This window comes from Equus przewalskii, chromosome 13, assembly GCF_037783145.1.
Source record: "Equus przewalskii isolate Varuska chromosome 13, EquPr2, whole genome shotgun sequence".
Lineage (NCBI taxonomy): Eukaryota > Metazoa > Chordata > Mammalia > Perissodactyla > Equidae > Equus > Equus przewalskii.
Genome location: NC_091843.1, coordinates 577,223 through 594,217, shown reverse-complemented (window position 1 = coordinate 594,217; position 16,995 = coordinate 577,223). Strand labels below are relative to the sequence as shown.

General features: G+C 41.0%; 1 protein-coding gene across 1 annotated transcript in view; it reads right to left on the bottom strand.

The window, feature by feature from the left end:
- Positions 1-2,772: 2,772 nt before the first annotated feature.
- The window catches only part of LOC139075420 (butyrophilin-like protein 3), a 44,625-nt gene continuing 30,402 nt past the window's right edge, over positions 2,773-16,995 (bottom strand). The window contains 6 exon segments of the mRNA XM_070571736.1: positions 2,773-2,821; positions 3,111-3,160; positions 4,438-4,520; positions 7,225-7,249; positions 7,773-7,993; positions 8,741-8,748. Of these exon segments, the coding sequence (XP_070427837.1) occupies positions 2,773-2,821; positions 3,111-3,160; positions 4,438-4,520; positions 7,225-7,249; positions 7,773-7,993; positions 8,741-8,748 (436 nt within the window).

Here is a 16,995-nt window from a genome sequence, read left to right as displayed (position 1 = left end):
CCTCAGGGTACCGATAAAAATAGACATACCATTCATTTTTCTTAATTTTAGAGCCACAATTTTCCAATTTGGTTTTAAGAAAAGCTAGTTTGGGGAGATTGAAAGTTCTCCATAATGGCCATTGAAATTGCAGACTGCTTTTGGTCTGCTCAGCCCACTTAGTTACAAACGTGCATGTATGAGGCCAGAGTTCTTAAACATAAACCTGGCCAGGGCCCCTGAAGGAAGGTTTCTCTCAGAAAATTTAGATGACTAGGATTCTGTTTCTGAAATTTCCTCTGAAAACACAAGAAAGTTGTTAAAGTCCTGGCCCTGATCCCTGGAGGAATCTAGAAACAAAAGAAAAGTTGCTGGATTCCTATCCTGGATTCCAAAAGGAATCTGAAAACCTAAGAAAAACTCCTGGATTCTCAGTGAGTCCGAGCCCCACGGGGAACTGTGCTCCCTCCGGACAACAACTGAGTGCTCATCAAGGACAGAGCACGGGTTCATGGAGGACACAGTCCCTCCATTGAGAGGACAAAGCCTCTCCAGATCCCGAACAAAGTCTGAGATCTCAGGACACAAAGGGAGCAGAGCTCGAAACCCAAGAGGAGACTCACTGAACCGACAGCAGGGGGCATCTCCTGTCTGCAGTGTCCTTATCTCCAGTCTACTGATCCTCTAAGTTTGTTTTGTCAAAAAGAAACAAAAGGCCCCAAATGGAGCCGCTTATGCTAAGCCCACATCACCAAACCAGGGCTTCATACCTAACCTAATTGCAGTTTCAACCTTCCCCAGAAATGTAATCTTAAATCTGGAATTTTCTGGTCAGCATCAATGAGATAAGCTGCTACGTGGGCCCTTTTCATTCCCCAAAGGAAGGTGAGGTAATCCCTTTCTTCGTGTGCCTATAAAAGCCTTCCATTTTGCACAGGTCCTCAGAGCTCCTCTCTACTTGCTAGATGGGATGCTGACTGACTCATGAATCATTCAGTAAATCCAATTAGATCTTTAAAATTTACTTGGTTGAATTTTGGTTATTTAACAGTTTCCATGCCCTGCCCCTTTTAGGTGCACAATATGCTGTCTGTCTTCTCTGAGATCTTGAGAAGAGAGAATGGGATCCTCTGACACTCCCAAAGATGAGCCCATGAGGATCCTCCACCAGGCTGGGCCCTGTATTCCAAACGACATCTCTAGCGCCTGGGCCAGGCCTGGCACAGAACAAGTGCTCAATCAATATTCCATGGGTAATGTAGAGTACGGAAAATAAATTAGTGTGAAATATATGAACAGTAATTCTCTTGGCACAAAGTGTAATATATGAACAAATCATTAGCTAACATCACCAAGATGATTCACATTACTGCATCTTTAACCTTTGCTAACGACCCTGAGGTGGGAATCCTTGCCCCTGCTTAACAGGTGAGGAGCCTGAGAGGTTGTTCCTTATAAAAGGTCATTTAGCTACGGAGAGTTGGGGCAAATTAAATCCATTGTCAGCCTTCTTCCCTCCCTATCTCAGGGTCATGGTTGCCACATGGATGGGCCAAGCTCCCCTCACCTAGAAGCCATCACTGCTGGCTGCTGCTGCAGGCTCTGGAGCTGGAGAGAAACCTTAGCATCTTTAAGGAGACTATGAGCTGTGATTCCCTTTGGGCATCACTCCTGGAGAGGAAAGGTGAGGTCCCTTGTGGGCAGGATCTAGGTTGTCTGTGTCTGGGGGTGGGGGTCTCTGAGAACGGGCTTCTGTTTCTGATCCCTGGGGTGCTGCACAGGTGACATAGAGGCACATTTTTCACCTCTTACTTTTCACACCAAAAGTGGGACCTCAATAAGCCTTCAAAGTGATGGGTCAGGCTACAAATGAGGGACTGGTCATTTGTACTGAAGAAGGACATGGCCCCACCTTTGTAGTCCATGAAGATCCCCACTCATTTAGGGGGGCTGCCTGAAGAAAGGCTGATTCTATGGGGATTCAATGTGAAACACGAGTGTTTTCTCCACAGTCTGAGGACCCAGTACCCATTGTTGAGAGAAAAAGTCACATTCTCTGCCCTCCTGTCCATGTTGTCCCAGCACATTCCCAAACACTGGCTTTACTGTGTCCCATGTCCTCCTCCCAGCAATGTTTCCCTGCTTGGAAATCCTGAGAAACCACTGCACACGTCCTTGTAAATCTCTTCTTCCAATCAGGACACCTTCTGGGGAGTATTTCTATGGGTTACAGCTTCAGATAAGAAAGCAGAGCTGGGGCTAGCCATGTCTGGGTCCAGAGTCACCTCCACGGGGGTGTGGTATGGGAGAGAGAGCCTGAGTTACTGAGGAGGGACCTGGGCTGGGCCCAGAGGTTACCCGCTCCTACTGCAGACTGGCTCAGGGCAGGTCAAGTGAGGTCCCAGAGTCAGAATCCCCACCAGACACTGCCCATCCCCTCTCTCATCTCCACTGCAGCCCTGGGGCCTCAACAAGGCCTGGAGATGCCTAACCGTGAGGTCATAACGCCTGTATATTGCCTCAGCCTACCACTGTCCCTCCACATAAGCCCCTGTTTGACTTTGTGAGACTAGAGTGACCTCACTATCCATCTTCCTCTCACCCTCACTTCCTGCCCAACTTCACCTCCTTCCCCTTCAGCCCAGACTCCTGGCCATAATACCCTCAATTCCCTGGATCTTTGCCTGGGACCCCCGTCTTGGATGGCACAGGCCCTGCCCTCTCCCTTCTTGATCCTATATCAGTTACTGGTGAGCTCCCTCTCCCATGTCCACCCAAGGCTCTGTCCCACTGTCACCCCCACAGTGGTTGGTACCTATATGTTTCTGGGCCTCTCTTGATTCTGAAAACAAGCAAACAGAGGAGGCAGATCAGTGCTCACATGGAGAGCAGGAGGTAGGGAGAGGGGAGACAAAGGGTGGCTGCCCTTTTTTGGTGTCATGGACCCACCAGATCTGATGAAGACCATGGGCATTCTCTACAAAATGCACCTCCCCCGGTATCTGCAGCAGTTTCAAGGTCTCCATCACAAGCTTGTCTCTGCAGAGACCCATGGCCTGCAGGTTGTAAGAATCATAAACTAGAGCCTTGTAAGGAAGAGATAAATAGGGGTGGGGAGCAGCTTCTCTCACCTGCCACTCTATGCTTCTTTATCCAGTCTGACACCAAAAATACAAAAGATCTGAAGTCACAGAACAGGGGCCCATAGGACAGTGTGGGACAAAGTCTCTGCGTGTGATAACACTTACCCAATTTTTCCTGGAGTGCATGACTCAAAAAAAAAAAATCAGTGCTATATACAGCCCTGATAAAGGCTTCAGGACAGAGGGAAGCTGAGGGAGATAGTCCATGGGTTCTTCCCCATCCTGGGTCCACATACCCTGAGAGAGCTCATAAAATTTACAGTTCTTCTCTTTAGGAAATGTACCAATGGGCAAGATTTGCAGACAATTTATAGGGATTTCCATCAATGCGTTTCGATGCCCATCCTAAACCCCCTATGTATGTGCAGATGAATTCATTAGTCTATGGGGAGAGGAAAACAGCTGCCCTTGTTGGCCTGCCCATGCTTCCTGTCCAGTCTAGAGTCAAGATAGTGCACAGTGGCTCAAATCATGAAGAAGAGGGACCCAGGAGAACTGTGTGGAAGCACAGAACGTGACAAGACAGGCTCAATTCTGCCCAGATTTCCCCTGAAATAGAAACACAGTATCCGGTAGTAGACACAGGAGTGTGTAAGGTACAAACACAGCTGTGGCTCTTTGCTCAGGGAGATGAGCTGTGGGTGAAGGATGGGGGCTCTTCTGAAACTCTCCTTTGCGCCCCCACTCCACCACTGTACTGTCTCTATTTGGGGTAAAACGAGAGTTCAGGAATGTTCACACTGAAGGGAGGGACTGGCATCTAGGATCTTGTGGAGGTGGAGTGGAGGTTATCTGGGAGAAGGGAAGATGAGATGGGAGAGAGACTGGGAGGGAAGGTGGGATCATGGCACACATTCTCAAGGGGGCAGTATCACCGCCAAGGTGGAGAAATGGTTCTTGAGGTAAAAACTTAATGAGGCTGAATATTATTTTATCTTGTCTTCACTTTTATTTCCTCTTTCACAAAGTCTTTTTAACTACTCTGAAACTTTTTTACTGCTGTTTTGATGTGGTCTTAGAAATTTATATGAGGTCTACAGGTATTGAAAATTCTTCTTTCCCTAATTCTGGGTTCTACAGAAAGGGCCTGTGGGGCTGACATTTCCCACGGGAGCCATCGTGGGTCAGCCTGGACAGGGCGAGGACTGTGGTCCCTGTGGTCCGGGGATGGGCCCTGGAGCAGGGGCTGGAAGAACAGACCCGGAGGAGGGAGGGAGCATCCCTGACCCCAGCCCAGTTGGGTGTGTGAATAAGCCACGGGGCCGTGCTTGCCTCTCTCACTTAGCCTGGTCTTTGGGGAAGGAAATTCTCAGACAATTGACATTAACACCAGGACAAAGCAGAGTAATCCCAGTAAAATAGAGGGCAGGCGCCAGGCTGAGGGCTGGAAAAATGTCTCTGAAAAACAGTCCACAGACCCCTCAGTGATTGCTGACTAGAAAGGCAGTTTGATTCTCAGTTAAGAAGTCATCTGATATCCCAAGATTAAAAAGGTATTTTTCTATAATTTCTCCTACACGTTTAAAATGTTATGTTTCTTCCTAAGTCTTACTCCATCTGGATTTATTTTTGTATGTAAAATGAGGTAGATGTTCAATTTCATTTTCTTTTACACAGCTGTGCCAGCATTGTTTATTTGCTCCACACACTCTTGCATGCAATGTCACCTCTGTCACTTCAAGTTTCTGCTCGGGTGTCGATTTTGTTTCCTGGCTCTTTGTTTTGTGCCGTTGTCCACTTGTCTGTCTTGGTGCCCGTAATTTTGGCTGGCTTCATCATCACAGCTCTGGGCTATGTCTTCATATATACTAACCTAAGCTTCTCAGTTTCTTGTTTTGCTGTGTCTTGGCAATTATTGGCCATTTGCTCAGCCACATAAATTTCGGATTGACTTGTCTAGTTCTAAGAAAACTCTATTGAGATTTTCAATAGTATTATATTGAACATATAGATCAATTATGGGATAAGTGATATTTAAAAAATATGGTACCTTCTTATCTGAGAGAAGTTACATCTCTGCTCTTATTTTAGTTCTTGTTAGCGTCTTTTAATAAAGTCTTATATATCTTCATAAGAGTTTGCAAAAGTTTTATTGGATTTTTTCCTAGTTGTTTTTTTATCATTATACATGGTATGTTGGTTTTTTTGTGGCATATAGTTATGCAATTTATCTTTATTAATCTTATGAACATGAATTCTTTTATGAATTGAAATAATTCATCTGTGAATTCCTCTAGATTTTCAGTGTATGCCATCATATACTCTGAACAAGGAGGGCATTCTATTTCTTCCTTTCTAAAAGTCATAATTCTTTTATCAGCTTCTTCCCTTGTTGCGTGGCTGGTACTTCAGCACGGTGCTGAACAGCAATATTTAAGGTTGTCATCCTTATTCACTTATTGAGTATAAATGGCACACCATTATGTATGATGTTTGATGTAGGTATTTTTAGATACTTTTTAAAAATAGTTTTCTTCTATTTCTGGATTCACAAGAGTTTTAATAATGAATGGATGTTGAAATTTATCTAAGCTTTGTTTACATCTATTGAGAACATGATAATTTTTCTCCTTTGATTAGTTAAGGTAAGAATTACATTAATATAAATTCCAATGTTGACCTTGCCTTTCATTCCAGGATAAGTTCAATTTGGTCATGATGTATTAGATTTTTTTTTATATCCTTTTGGTTTGAGTTTCCAAAAATTCTGAAAAGACTTTTATAGTTTTGCTTCTGAATAAAGTTGGTCAATACTTTTCCTTTTTCAAACTGACCTTGTTTGGTTTGGCATCAAAATTATGTTAACCTAACAAAATGACTTTAATATTTCATCTCATTCTGTTTGCTGGAAGACTTGCTGTGTGACTGAAATTTCCTGTTTTCTTGAATTCTTGGTGGATTTTGTGTATAAAACAATAAAGCTCTGATGTTGTCTTTGTGGGAAGACTTTTAAATACTCACTGAATTTCTTTCAAACATATGAGAGTGTTAAAGTATTTTTTATTATCATCACTTCATTATATTGTGGCTGGAGAGTATTGTCTGAATGATGCTAATTCCACGAAACTTTCTGAAAACCAGTTTTATGTGTCAGTGTTTGGTGAAATTTTGTAAATATTTCACATGTGCTTCAAAATAATGATTTTTGGTGATGAAGTCCTCTAGGAATATCTATTATATCAAGGTTGCTAATTCATAGATAAAATATTCTATATTGTTACTAATTTTGTCTACTTATTTAATCAGTTTTAGAACTCATAGTATTTCAACTTCTCCTTATACTTTTATTGATATTTACTTTATATATGTTGAGATATACTATTATAAGGTGCATATATATTTAAAATTTTTTATAATTTTCTAGTGAATAAACTTTTTATGTTTATGAAATAACTATCCTAATAAGGCCTTTTTTCTTAAAACTTTTTTTTCTTCTCTTAACACTAATATATTTGTTATGGTGCTCCTTTGGTTAACACTTGTCTATTATGCCTTTTCACTTTTCAATTGAATTTTAATCGAATTTTCAATGAATACCTCATAGGGTTACATTTTTCTCTCATTAATTGCAGTAGTTGAGATGTTTTTAATCCAGTCTGACATTCTTTGTCTTTTAACTGGCAAATTGTCTTTTTACGTTGATTGTGATTACTGACATACTTGGATTTACATTACTTGTCCTATTATTTTTCAATCTTTCCTGAAATTATTTACATTTTTATTCTGTTCTGTTTCCCAGAGTAACGTTTGAGTACGTATTTAGTAGTATGTTTTTTATAAAATGAGTAAACATTTTTTTGTTTTTGTTCCTGCAGTTGGTGTTCTTCAATTTTGCATGTGTTGACTTTGGAGGGTTGCACCATGAAGACCATTATGTGGTGAAGGAAGCACTTAATTCTTTTCCTCTGGAATGTTAAACAATTCTGTTTCCACCTAATCAAATGTTTATGATTTTATTTTTTTTACCTCATTGACCTTTGAATTTCAAAACTAATCATTAAACTGAGCAATCCTACACAACGATCCTGAGACAGAGGCTCCCATCCTCCCTCTGGGTGACCCAAGCTTCCACCCCACCCATGCCCCTCCTCCGCGCACTCACCTCCTATCCGTATCCTGGATCCCACCTCTCAACCTTAGTCGGGGAGCTGGCTGTGCTAGCGTCTACAAACATAGGTTCTTTACCCGCCACACAAGAGGGGCCAAATTAAAACTGGAACGCCAGGCTATGGCAAGGGAAGAGTTTTTATTTTGAATGATTCCAGTCAGGAGACAAGAGTGAGCCCTCAAATTTGTCTTGTTTTATCTCGTTTCCCCGAAAGAGGGGAGGCAAGGGGTTTTAAAGGTTTTTGAGGAATGGGGCTCTTGTGTGTGTGTGTGTGTGTGTGTGTGTGTGATGGGGAGTCAGTGGCCTTGTTGGTCTGAGCTTTCCTACCAGCCTGTGTTTGGCCTTGGGAGGCTGCTTGCAGGAAGGAGGAGGGGATGATAAGGAAGACAGGTGGGCGACCTTGGCTGTCTGTCTCCATGGCAGATGGTGGATTCTGGAGCCAGGGAGCCAGGGAGCCAGCAGGGAAAGAGTGCTTTGGTTTTAACCCCATACACACTGGGTCTAATGTAGGGGAGCTGATATCAAGGCTGGCATCAGATAGAGCATGATGTGCTCCCAGCATTTTCTTGGACTGTAAAGGAGGTCTCCCCAGCAAACAGGCTGTGTCTGTCTGTATTTGCCTTTGAGTCTGAGAGCAAATCATGTCCCTGTGGACCTTTCCACTTGACTGTGCATTGAGGGAACCAACGTGAGGACTTGCAGGGTAGATGGATGCCTCCATCAACATATCCCATGATAGAAGTGAGAAGAGCTGAGCCCAGCGCTGGGGAGAAAACAGGGAAGGAAGGAAAGCAAGCTTGTATCCAAGGCCACAAGTGTTCTCAGCCAGATTTGTGAAGCTATAGACATAACACTCCCTGCACTCCATGTCTCCTCATTCTCTCTCTTACAGGCACCTACACAGTTATACGACTGCTATAAGCCCTTCCATGGTCTTTGTTCAGTTAACATGCATTTAACAACTGCTATATACCTGGATATTCCTAAGCACTAAATATGACGTGAATAAGACAGAACCCCTTCTAATGAGGAACTTTGCAAGAGCTCAGCTGAGGTAGAGAGAGACCTGAACTTTCAGCCATCAGAGTAGCTAATTAAAGAAACAATGAGCCAAAATCAAACAGTGAAGTCTTTAATCATTCACTGTCTTAGTATATGCACATGCTGACTCCTCCCTGCTCCATTTCCTCCAATTAAATGGCATGCTAGCCTAGGGCCAAGAATATCCTTGCAGGGGTGGGGATTATGTCACTGTTGACAGAGCCCTGAATAAGACTCCAGCAGTTTCATGGACTCTGAGGTCAGGAGGAGGGTGAGGGGGTAAGGCTACTTGTGGAAAATTGCAGTGCACAGAGTTAGAGTGGGGACAAGTGTCTTCAAGTTTTCCCCCTCCTCTCCCAAACTCTGCCCAAGGCCTCAGGTAAAGAGACCTAGGAATGAAGGCACCTCAGCCAGGAATGCAAATATATGGAAGAGCATGAAGAGCCAGGGATGTTGGAGCCTTGCCTACAGCTAACTCTCCAGAGATGACAATGAGCTGGCTGTGCACCAAGGCTGGTGTGGAAGAGCCATGAGGCCTGTCAAGTAAAGCCTTTTTGATTGCCTATGGTCAGGCCTTAAAAATCACAGGTGGGATTTTCCTCAGGAACCAGACTCTCAGAACTCACTGACTAAACAGGGAGACAACTGTAAACAAACACGTTTCCTTGTGAAAACTGCAAATATGTGAGCATGGTCAAGTTAGCACAGAGGAGAGAGTGACTGTCAGGGAAGCCACACCTTCCTGGAGGTGACATTGCACCCTGCTGTGTCAGATAAATGAAGGTTTTGTAGGTGGACAAGATGAGAAGAGGGAGAAGCATGCCAGACCGAAGGTCAGGTAGACACCATGGTGCAGAAAGAAGACATGTCATGATGTGTTTAAGGACCTACGCTATGGACTGAATGTTTTTATCCCCGCAAACTGTGTGTGTTGAAGAACTAACCTCCAGTGTTATGATAATGGAGGTGGAGCTTCTGGTAGATAATTAGGTCATGAGAGTAGAGCCCTCATGATGGGATTATGCCCTTATGTGAAGAGATGAGAAAAAGCTCTCTTCCCCTCTCTCCACCATCTGAGGACACAGAGAGAAGGCAACTGCCTGTGAGGAGGCAGGCTCTCAGCAGAAACCGAACTGGCCAGCACTTTGATGTTGGACTTCCCAGCCTCCAGAACTGTGAGCAATAAATTTCAGTTGTTTGATCCACCCAGTCTACGACATCTTGCTATAGCAGCCCCAGCTGACTAAGATGACCGTGAGAGTTTAGTATTTCTGCACTGTGATGTGCAAGAAAGGATGTGTGTGAGATGAGGTCTGAGAAAGTGCAGAGGCAGACCATCGAGTGAGTGCATTAATCCAAGGAATGTGGACCATTGCCATGTAGACTCTGAGGGCAGTGTAGCCCTGGAGGGCTATTAACTATCTTCCAGCAGGTGAGTTATAGCCAAACTCCCAGGCAGCAACAGAGTAACCAGGAGGCAACCACTGAAGTTACTCAGGTGAGAGACGAGAAGGGTGAGAGAAGAGAAAGGGTATCAGAAAGTGAGAACCAGTAGCAGAAGCTATTTGGGAGTTTCATTCAAAAGGATCAAGTGAGGGGCCGGCCGCATGACCAAGTGGTTAAGTTTGCGCTCCACTTTGGCAGCTGAGAGTTTCACCGGTTGGGATCCTGGGTGCGGACATGGCACTGCTTGTCAGGCCATGCTGACGTGGTGTCCCACATAGCATGGCCAGAGGCACTCACAGCTAGAATATACAACTACGTACTGGGGAGTGGGGGTGGGGCTTTGGGAAGAAGAAGGAAAAAAAAGATTGGCAATCGTTGTTAGCTCAGGTGCCAATCTTTGGGGCAAAAAAGGATTAAGTGGAGGCTGAAGAATGTTTAGCCTGACCTCCAATTTTATGACTTGAGAGACAAAGGAGAACGTCCCCGACGCAGGTGATCTCAATTTGATGATTTGTTTTCGCCCATCTTCCCATTCCAAACAGAACTTTCCCTCCACATGCTGCACTCTGATATTCCCCAAGGTCTAGACCAGTGCACAAAGACCAATAAATGATTATTGAGTGAATAAATGAAAGCAAGATTGATGGTGTAACCACTAAGAAAGGGGGTTCAAGTAAGATAGTGTAGACTTATCTCTCCCTGCTCCTCTCACTAAGTAAAAGGATAAACCCTAGAAATAGCACGAGGCAACCACAAGGGAACTTGAAATGTGGAAAGAGGAAGGTGGACTCCTAGGGACCCAAGACCAGAAGAACAACACAACAGCAGAGCATCTTATAGTCCACCCTGTGCCTAGGCAAAGAAGGTGGCACAGGTGGGCTCACTCCTCTCCCAGATCACTGATAACACCAGATGGGCCCAGAGGTACCTGCAGAAGGATTGAGCAGGAACCCCACTGACAAGAGGCCATGGGAAGAGCTCCTGTCCCTTTGGACCAGAGACTCCCTTCCCTCACCCAGACACACGAGGGAGTCTGCCCTTGGGAAGCACCTTCTACTCAAACAGGCAATACCAGGACAAATTAGTGGGATCCTCAGCATCACCAAGTAGACTAAGCAGACCAAAATGGTACAGCAAAGGCTCTGAAAATTATCTTGTCCCTGGAAACACAACTGGCAAAAGTAGACCAGGGACCTGAGTGCTAAGCTTAAGGTGATTGCCTGCTAAAATAGAAGCCTTAAATAGGATCCAAGTCTTAACATAAAAGCCAAAATGTCTGGGTTTCAACTAAAAATTAGCTATCATACAAAGAACCAGGAAAATCTTATCTTAAAGGATAAAAGACAATTGACTTAAGCCAACACCGAGATAAACCAGATGTTGGGGTTATCTCATAAAAGCTTGTTAGCTGTCATAAAAACGCTTCAGCAAATGACTACAATTTCTCTTGAAACAAATGAAAAAATAGAATATCTCATCAAAACGAATTTATTTTAAGAAAGGATCAAATGGAAATTATACAAGGAAAAATACAATAGCAAATAAAAAACACTGGCTGTGCTTAATACTAGAGTTGAGGTGACGGAAGATAGAATTAGTGAACTGGGGATAAGTCAATAGAATTTACTGAATCAAAACAACAGAAAGAAAATAATTTTTTTAAAAAGACTACACTTCTCAGGGACCTTAAAAAAATAGCAAACATGTGTATCATCAAAATCCCAGAAAGAGAGGAGAGAGATCGTGCAGCTGAAAAAGTATTTGAAAAAAATGATGACTGATAAACTCACAAATTTAATGAAAAGCATGAAACAACAGTTTTGAAAAGCTGAGCAAACACCAAGTGGGACAAGCCAAAGAAATTCACTCTTAGAAATAGAAAAACTAAGCTTCTGAAAACTAAGATGAAGAAAAAATCGTGAAAGCAACCAGAGAGAAAGGATGTACTGTACATACAGGAACATCGATTCGAATGACAGCAGATTTCTCTGAAGAAACATTAAAGGCCAGAAAGAAGTGGCACAATATCTTTTAAGTGATAAAAGGGCTGTCAACAGGAAATCCTATATCTGGGAAAACTCCTTCAGAAATGAAGGAGAAATCAAGACATTTCCAGATGAAGGCAGAACTAGAGAATTTGTTGCTTGCCAACCTAGCCTTAGCCAGCCCTGGTGGTCTGGTGGTTAAGATTTGGTGCTCTCATCACTGCAACCTGAGTCCATTTCGTGTTCAGGGAACCACACCACCATCCGTCGGTTGTCATATTGTGGTGGCTGTGTGTTGCTGTGATGCTGAAAGCTATGCCACTGGTATTTCAAACACCAGCAGGGTCACTCATGATGGGCAAGTTTCAGTATAGCTTCCAGACTAAGACAGACTAGGAAGAAGGACCTAGCCACCCACTTCTGAAAAAACTGACCGTGAAAACCCTATGTATAGCAGTAGAGCATTGTCTGATATAGTGCCAGAAGGTGAAAGGATGGTGCAAAAAGACTGGCCGGGGTTCTATTCTGCTGTACAGGGTCACTAGGAGTCAGAATTGACTTGATGGCACTAACAACAAAACCTAGCCTTAAAGAAGGGCTAAGAAAATTCTTCAAACAAAGAAAATGATAAAAGAAAAAAATTTGAGAACATCAGGAAGAAAGAACACGCGAAGAGCAAACATAAAATAGACCATTCTCATAAGTTTTGAAAATTCACTTGACAGTTGAAACAAGTTATAGCACTACCTGACGTGGTGCTCAAAGCAGTGTTATTTTAACAGTGGAGAGGGAAAAGGGACCTGAGTGAGATTTCCAAATTTTTCTTAAAGTGGTAAAGTGTTGATACCAGTAGACTGTAATCAAATATTTATGTATATTGTAATATCCAGAGCAACTGCTGAGAAAACTATACAAAGTGATATGCTCCAAACATTACAAATCAGTCAAGATGGGATCCTAACAAAAAATGTTCTAGTAACCCACAGAGGTCAAAAAGAGAGAAACAAATGAAGGGAAAACAGAGGAAAAGAGCAGAAATAAATGGCATACTTAAGTCCTAAATCTCAATAATTACTTAAATGCTACTGGTCTAAATAAATGAATTAATAAATCAATTAAATGTTGGAAATTGGTAGAATTAGGTTAGAAAATAGCCCAAGTCTATGCTGTCTATAAAAAACTCATACCAAATACAATGACATAGGTAGGCTAAAAGTAAAAGAATGGAAAAATATATCCTATTGTGTTCATCCTCCAGAAGCAGGATGGACCACCCCTTCCAGCCTCGCTCAAAATTTGGTACAGATGTCAAGACCAATGACATCATACATGCATCAAGAAGGTATGATAAAGGTTACTATTCACATCATGAGGCTTTCTGGGGAGACAGAGCAGGCTCCCCAGCAGATCTGAAAATAGCATGAGAGCAAAAACAGGAGACTGATTTGCTTTTTACTGTGGTTAGAAGGGCAGGTTGAGGTATAGTTTCCTTCACATGTGGGTCAAGGATTCTGGGATTTGAACTCCTCGCTGAAACCAAATGAAGGCGTGTCAGGGATATTTTTATCAGCTCACCCAGATGTGGGCAAAACAGGAAGCGAGTGGAGTATGGATTGAAAGCTGTCAGCATTAAAGTATCAAAAAATGGAGTCAGACTCTTTATTACATATACCATGCAAACGTTAGTTTAAATAAAGCAGGAGTAGCTATATTAATACCAAATAAACTACATTTCAGAACAAAGAAAGTGACAAGAGACAAAGATAGACATTCCATAATGATAAAAGGAGGAACACACTAAGAAGACATAGCAATCCTAAATATGTGTGCATCTAACAACAGAATATTCATGAAAACAAATCCGCAATTTTAGTTGGAAATTTCAACACCTCACTCTCAGCGACTGATAGAATTATTAGACAGAAAATCAGCCAGAAAACAGAGTGTCTGAACACCACAATCGACCAATAGGATCTAAATGACATTTATAGAATACTCTTTCCAACAACAGTGGAACACATATTCAAGTGCCAACGACCAACATTCACCAAGACAGATCATATCTTGGCCTGTAAACAAATACCAACAAATCTGAAATAAGTGAAATCATACAGAATATGAAACTTTCCCAGACAAACAAATCTGAGGGAGTTCATCACCACTAGACCTGCCTTACAAGAAATGCTGAAAGCAGTTCATGCTGAAATGAAAAGATGCTAATCAGCAACATGAAAACATACAGAAGTATACAACACACTGATAAAAAAAAAATACACAGTCAGATTTAGAAAACTCCAATTCTGCAACAGGATGCTGTGTTACCCACTTAACTAGAGTATAAAGGTTAAGGGAAAAGAGTATTAAAAATAACTACAGCTAATATAATTTGTTAATGAATAAATAATCTAAAAAGAGGTAAACTGTGACATCAAAAGTACAAAAGGGGAGGAGTAAAAGAGTGGATCTTTGTAGGCAGTTGAAGTTAAGTTGCTATCAGCTTAAAATGGACTGTTTTATCTATGAGATGTTTTATGTAAGCCTCATGGTAATCACAAAGCAAAAACGCAGAAGATTCACAAAAGACGAAAAGAAGGGAATCAGAGTATATCACCACGGAAAATCTCCAGTTCACAAAGAGAAGAAGCAAGAGAGAGAAAAAGAAAAACTGGAAGTATGAAACAGCCGGAAAACAATTAATAAGATGGCATTAGTTAGTCTTTGCATATCAATAATTACTCTACATGGAAATGGATTGAAATCACCAATCAAAAGGCACAGATTAATTGGATGGCTGATAAAACAAGGCTCAACTATATGCTGCCTACAGGAGACTCACTTCTTCTTTAAGAACACACATAGGCTCAAATTGAAGACATGGAAAAAGATATTTCATGCAAATGGAAACCAAAAGGAAGTAAGGACAGTTATATTTATAGCAGAAAAAATAGACTATAAGCCACTCAAAGCTATCTATAGATTCAATTTGATCTCTATCAAAATTCCAATGATATTTTTCACAGAAATAGAAAAAACAATCCAAAATTTGTGTGTAGCCAAAATGCCCTGAATAGCTGAAGCAATCGTGAATAAGAAACAAAGCCAGAGGAATCATACTTCCTGATTTCAAACTGTACTACAAAGCTATAGTAATTAAAATAGCATGGTCCTTGCATAAAAAGAGACACATAGACCAATGGAATTGAATCAAGAGCCCAGAAATAACCCTCCTGCATATACAGTCAACTAATATTTGACAAGGGGGCCAAGAACACTCTATGGGGAAAGGAGAGTCTCTTCAACAAATGGTGTTGGGAAACTATAACCACACAGAGAAAAAATGAAATTTGACACCTATCTTACCACTCACAAAAATTAACTTGAAATGGATTAAAGACTTAAATACTTACCTGATACAGTAAAACTCCTAGAAAAAACATAGGGAAGAAGCTCCTTGACAGTGGCCTTGGCAATGATTTTTAAATAGACACCAAAAGTACAAGCAACCAAAGTGAAAATCAACACGTTGGACTACATTAGACTAAGAAGCGTCTGCACAGCAAAAGAAACCATCAACAAAATAGAAAAGACAACCTACTGAAGGGGAGAAAATGTTTGCAAATTGTATATCAGATAAGGGAGTAATATCCAAAATATCCAAAGAACTCATACAACTCAACAGCAAAAAAATATAGACAATCAGATTAAAAAATAGGCAGAGGAACTGAGTAGATATTTTTCCAAAGAAGACACCCAAATGGCCAACAGGTACATTGAAAGATGCTCAACATCACTAATCATCAGGGAAACGCAAATCAAAACCACAATGAGATCACCTCACACTTGTTAAAATGGCTATTATCAAGAAGACAAGAGATAACAAGTGTCGGTGAAGATGTGGAGAAAAGGGAACCCTCATACACTGTTGGTGAATGTGTAAATTGGTTCAGCCACTGTGGAAAACAGTATGGAAGTTGCTCAAAAAATTAAAAATAAAACTACCATATGATCCAGCAATTCCACTTCTGGTTATATATCCAAAAGAAATAAAAACAGGATATTGAAGCGATAAATGCATTCCTGTGTTTATTGCACCATTATTCACAATAACCAAGATATAGAAATAACCCATGTGTCCATCAACAGGTGAATGGACAAAAAAGATGTGGTATATATATACAATGGAATACTATTCAGCCATGAGATAAAAGGAAATCCTGCCCTGTGTGACAACATGGATGGATCTTAAGGACAATATGCTAAGTGAGAGAAGTTATACAGAGAAAGACAAATACTGTGTGGTGTCTTTTATATGCGGAATCTCAAAAAAACTGAACTCAAACAGAGAGTGGAATGGTGGTTAGCAGGGGTTGCGGGGTGGGGGAATGGGAGAAGTTGTTTAAGGGCACATACTGGCAACTAGTAGGTAAATAAGTCTTGGAGATCTAATACACAGTACAATGATTATAGACAATTATAATGTATTATAAACATTAAATTTACTAAGAGACTAGATCTTAATTGTTCCTACCACAAAAAGAAATGTTAATTATTTGACACAATAGAGGTGTTAGCTAACGCTACAATAGCAATCATATTGCAATATAAATGTATCATATCAATATGTTGTATACCTTGAACTTACACAATGTTATATGTCAATTATATCGCAATAGAAAATTATTTGACCATAAAAAAGAAAATGAGATATATATATATATATATATATACACACACACACACACAATAGAATATTATTCAGCCATAAGAAGGAAATTCTACCATTTGCAACAACATGAGTGAAACTTGAGGACGTTATGCTAAGTAGGATAGTCAGACAGAGAAAGAAAAATACTGTATGATATCACCTATCTGTGGAACCTAAAAAAGCCAAACTCATAAAAACAGAGAGTAGAATGGTGTTTATCAGGGCCTGGAGAGTGGGTAAATGGGAAGAAGTTATCTAAGGGTACAAACTTGCAATTGGTAGATAAATAAGTATTGTAGATCTAACGCACAGCATAGTGATTATAGACAACTATACTGTAGTATAAACTTCAAAGTTGCCACAAGACTAGATCATAATTGTTACCACCACAAATAAGAAATGATAATTATGTGACATGATAGAGGTGTTAGCTAATTCTGCAGTGGCAATCATATTGCAATATATAAATATATTAAATCAACATGTTTTACATCTTAAACGTACAATGTTATATGTCAAATATATTTCAATAAATTAAATTTTTTTTTTAAAAAAGCAATCAAACAAGGAAATTTAAAAAAAGGGCAA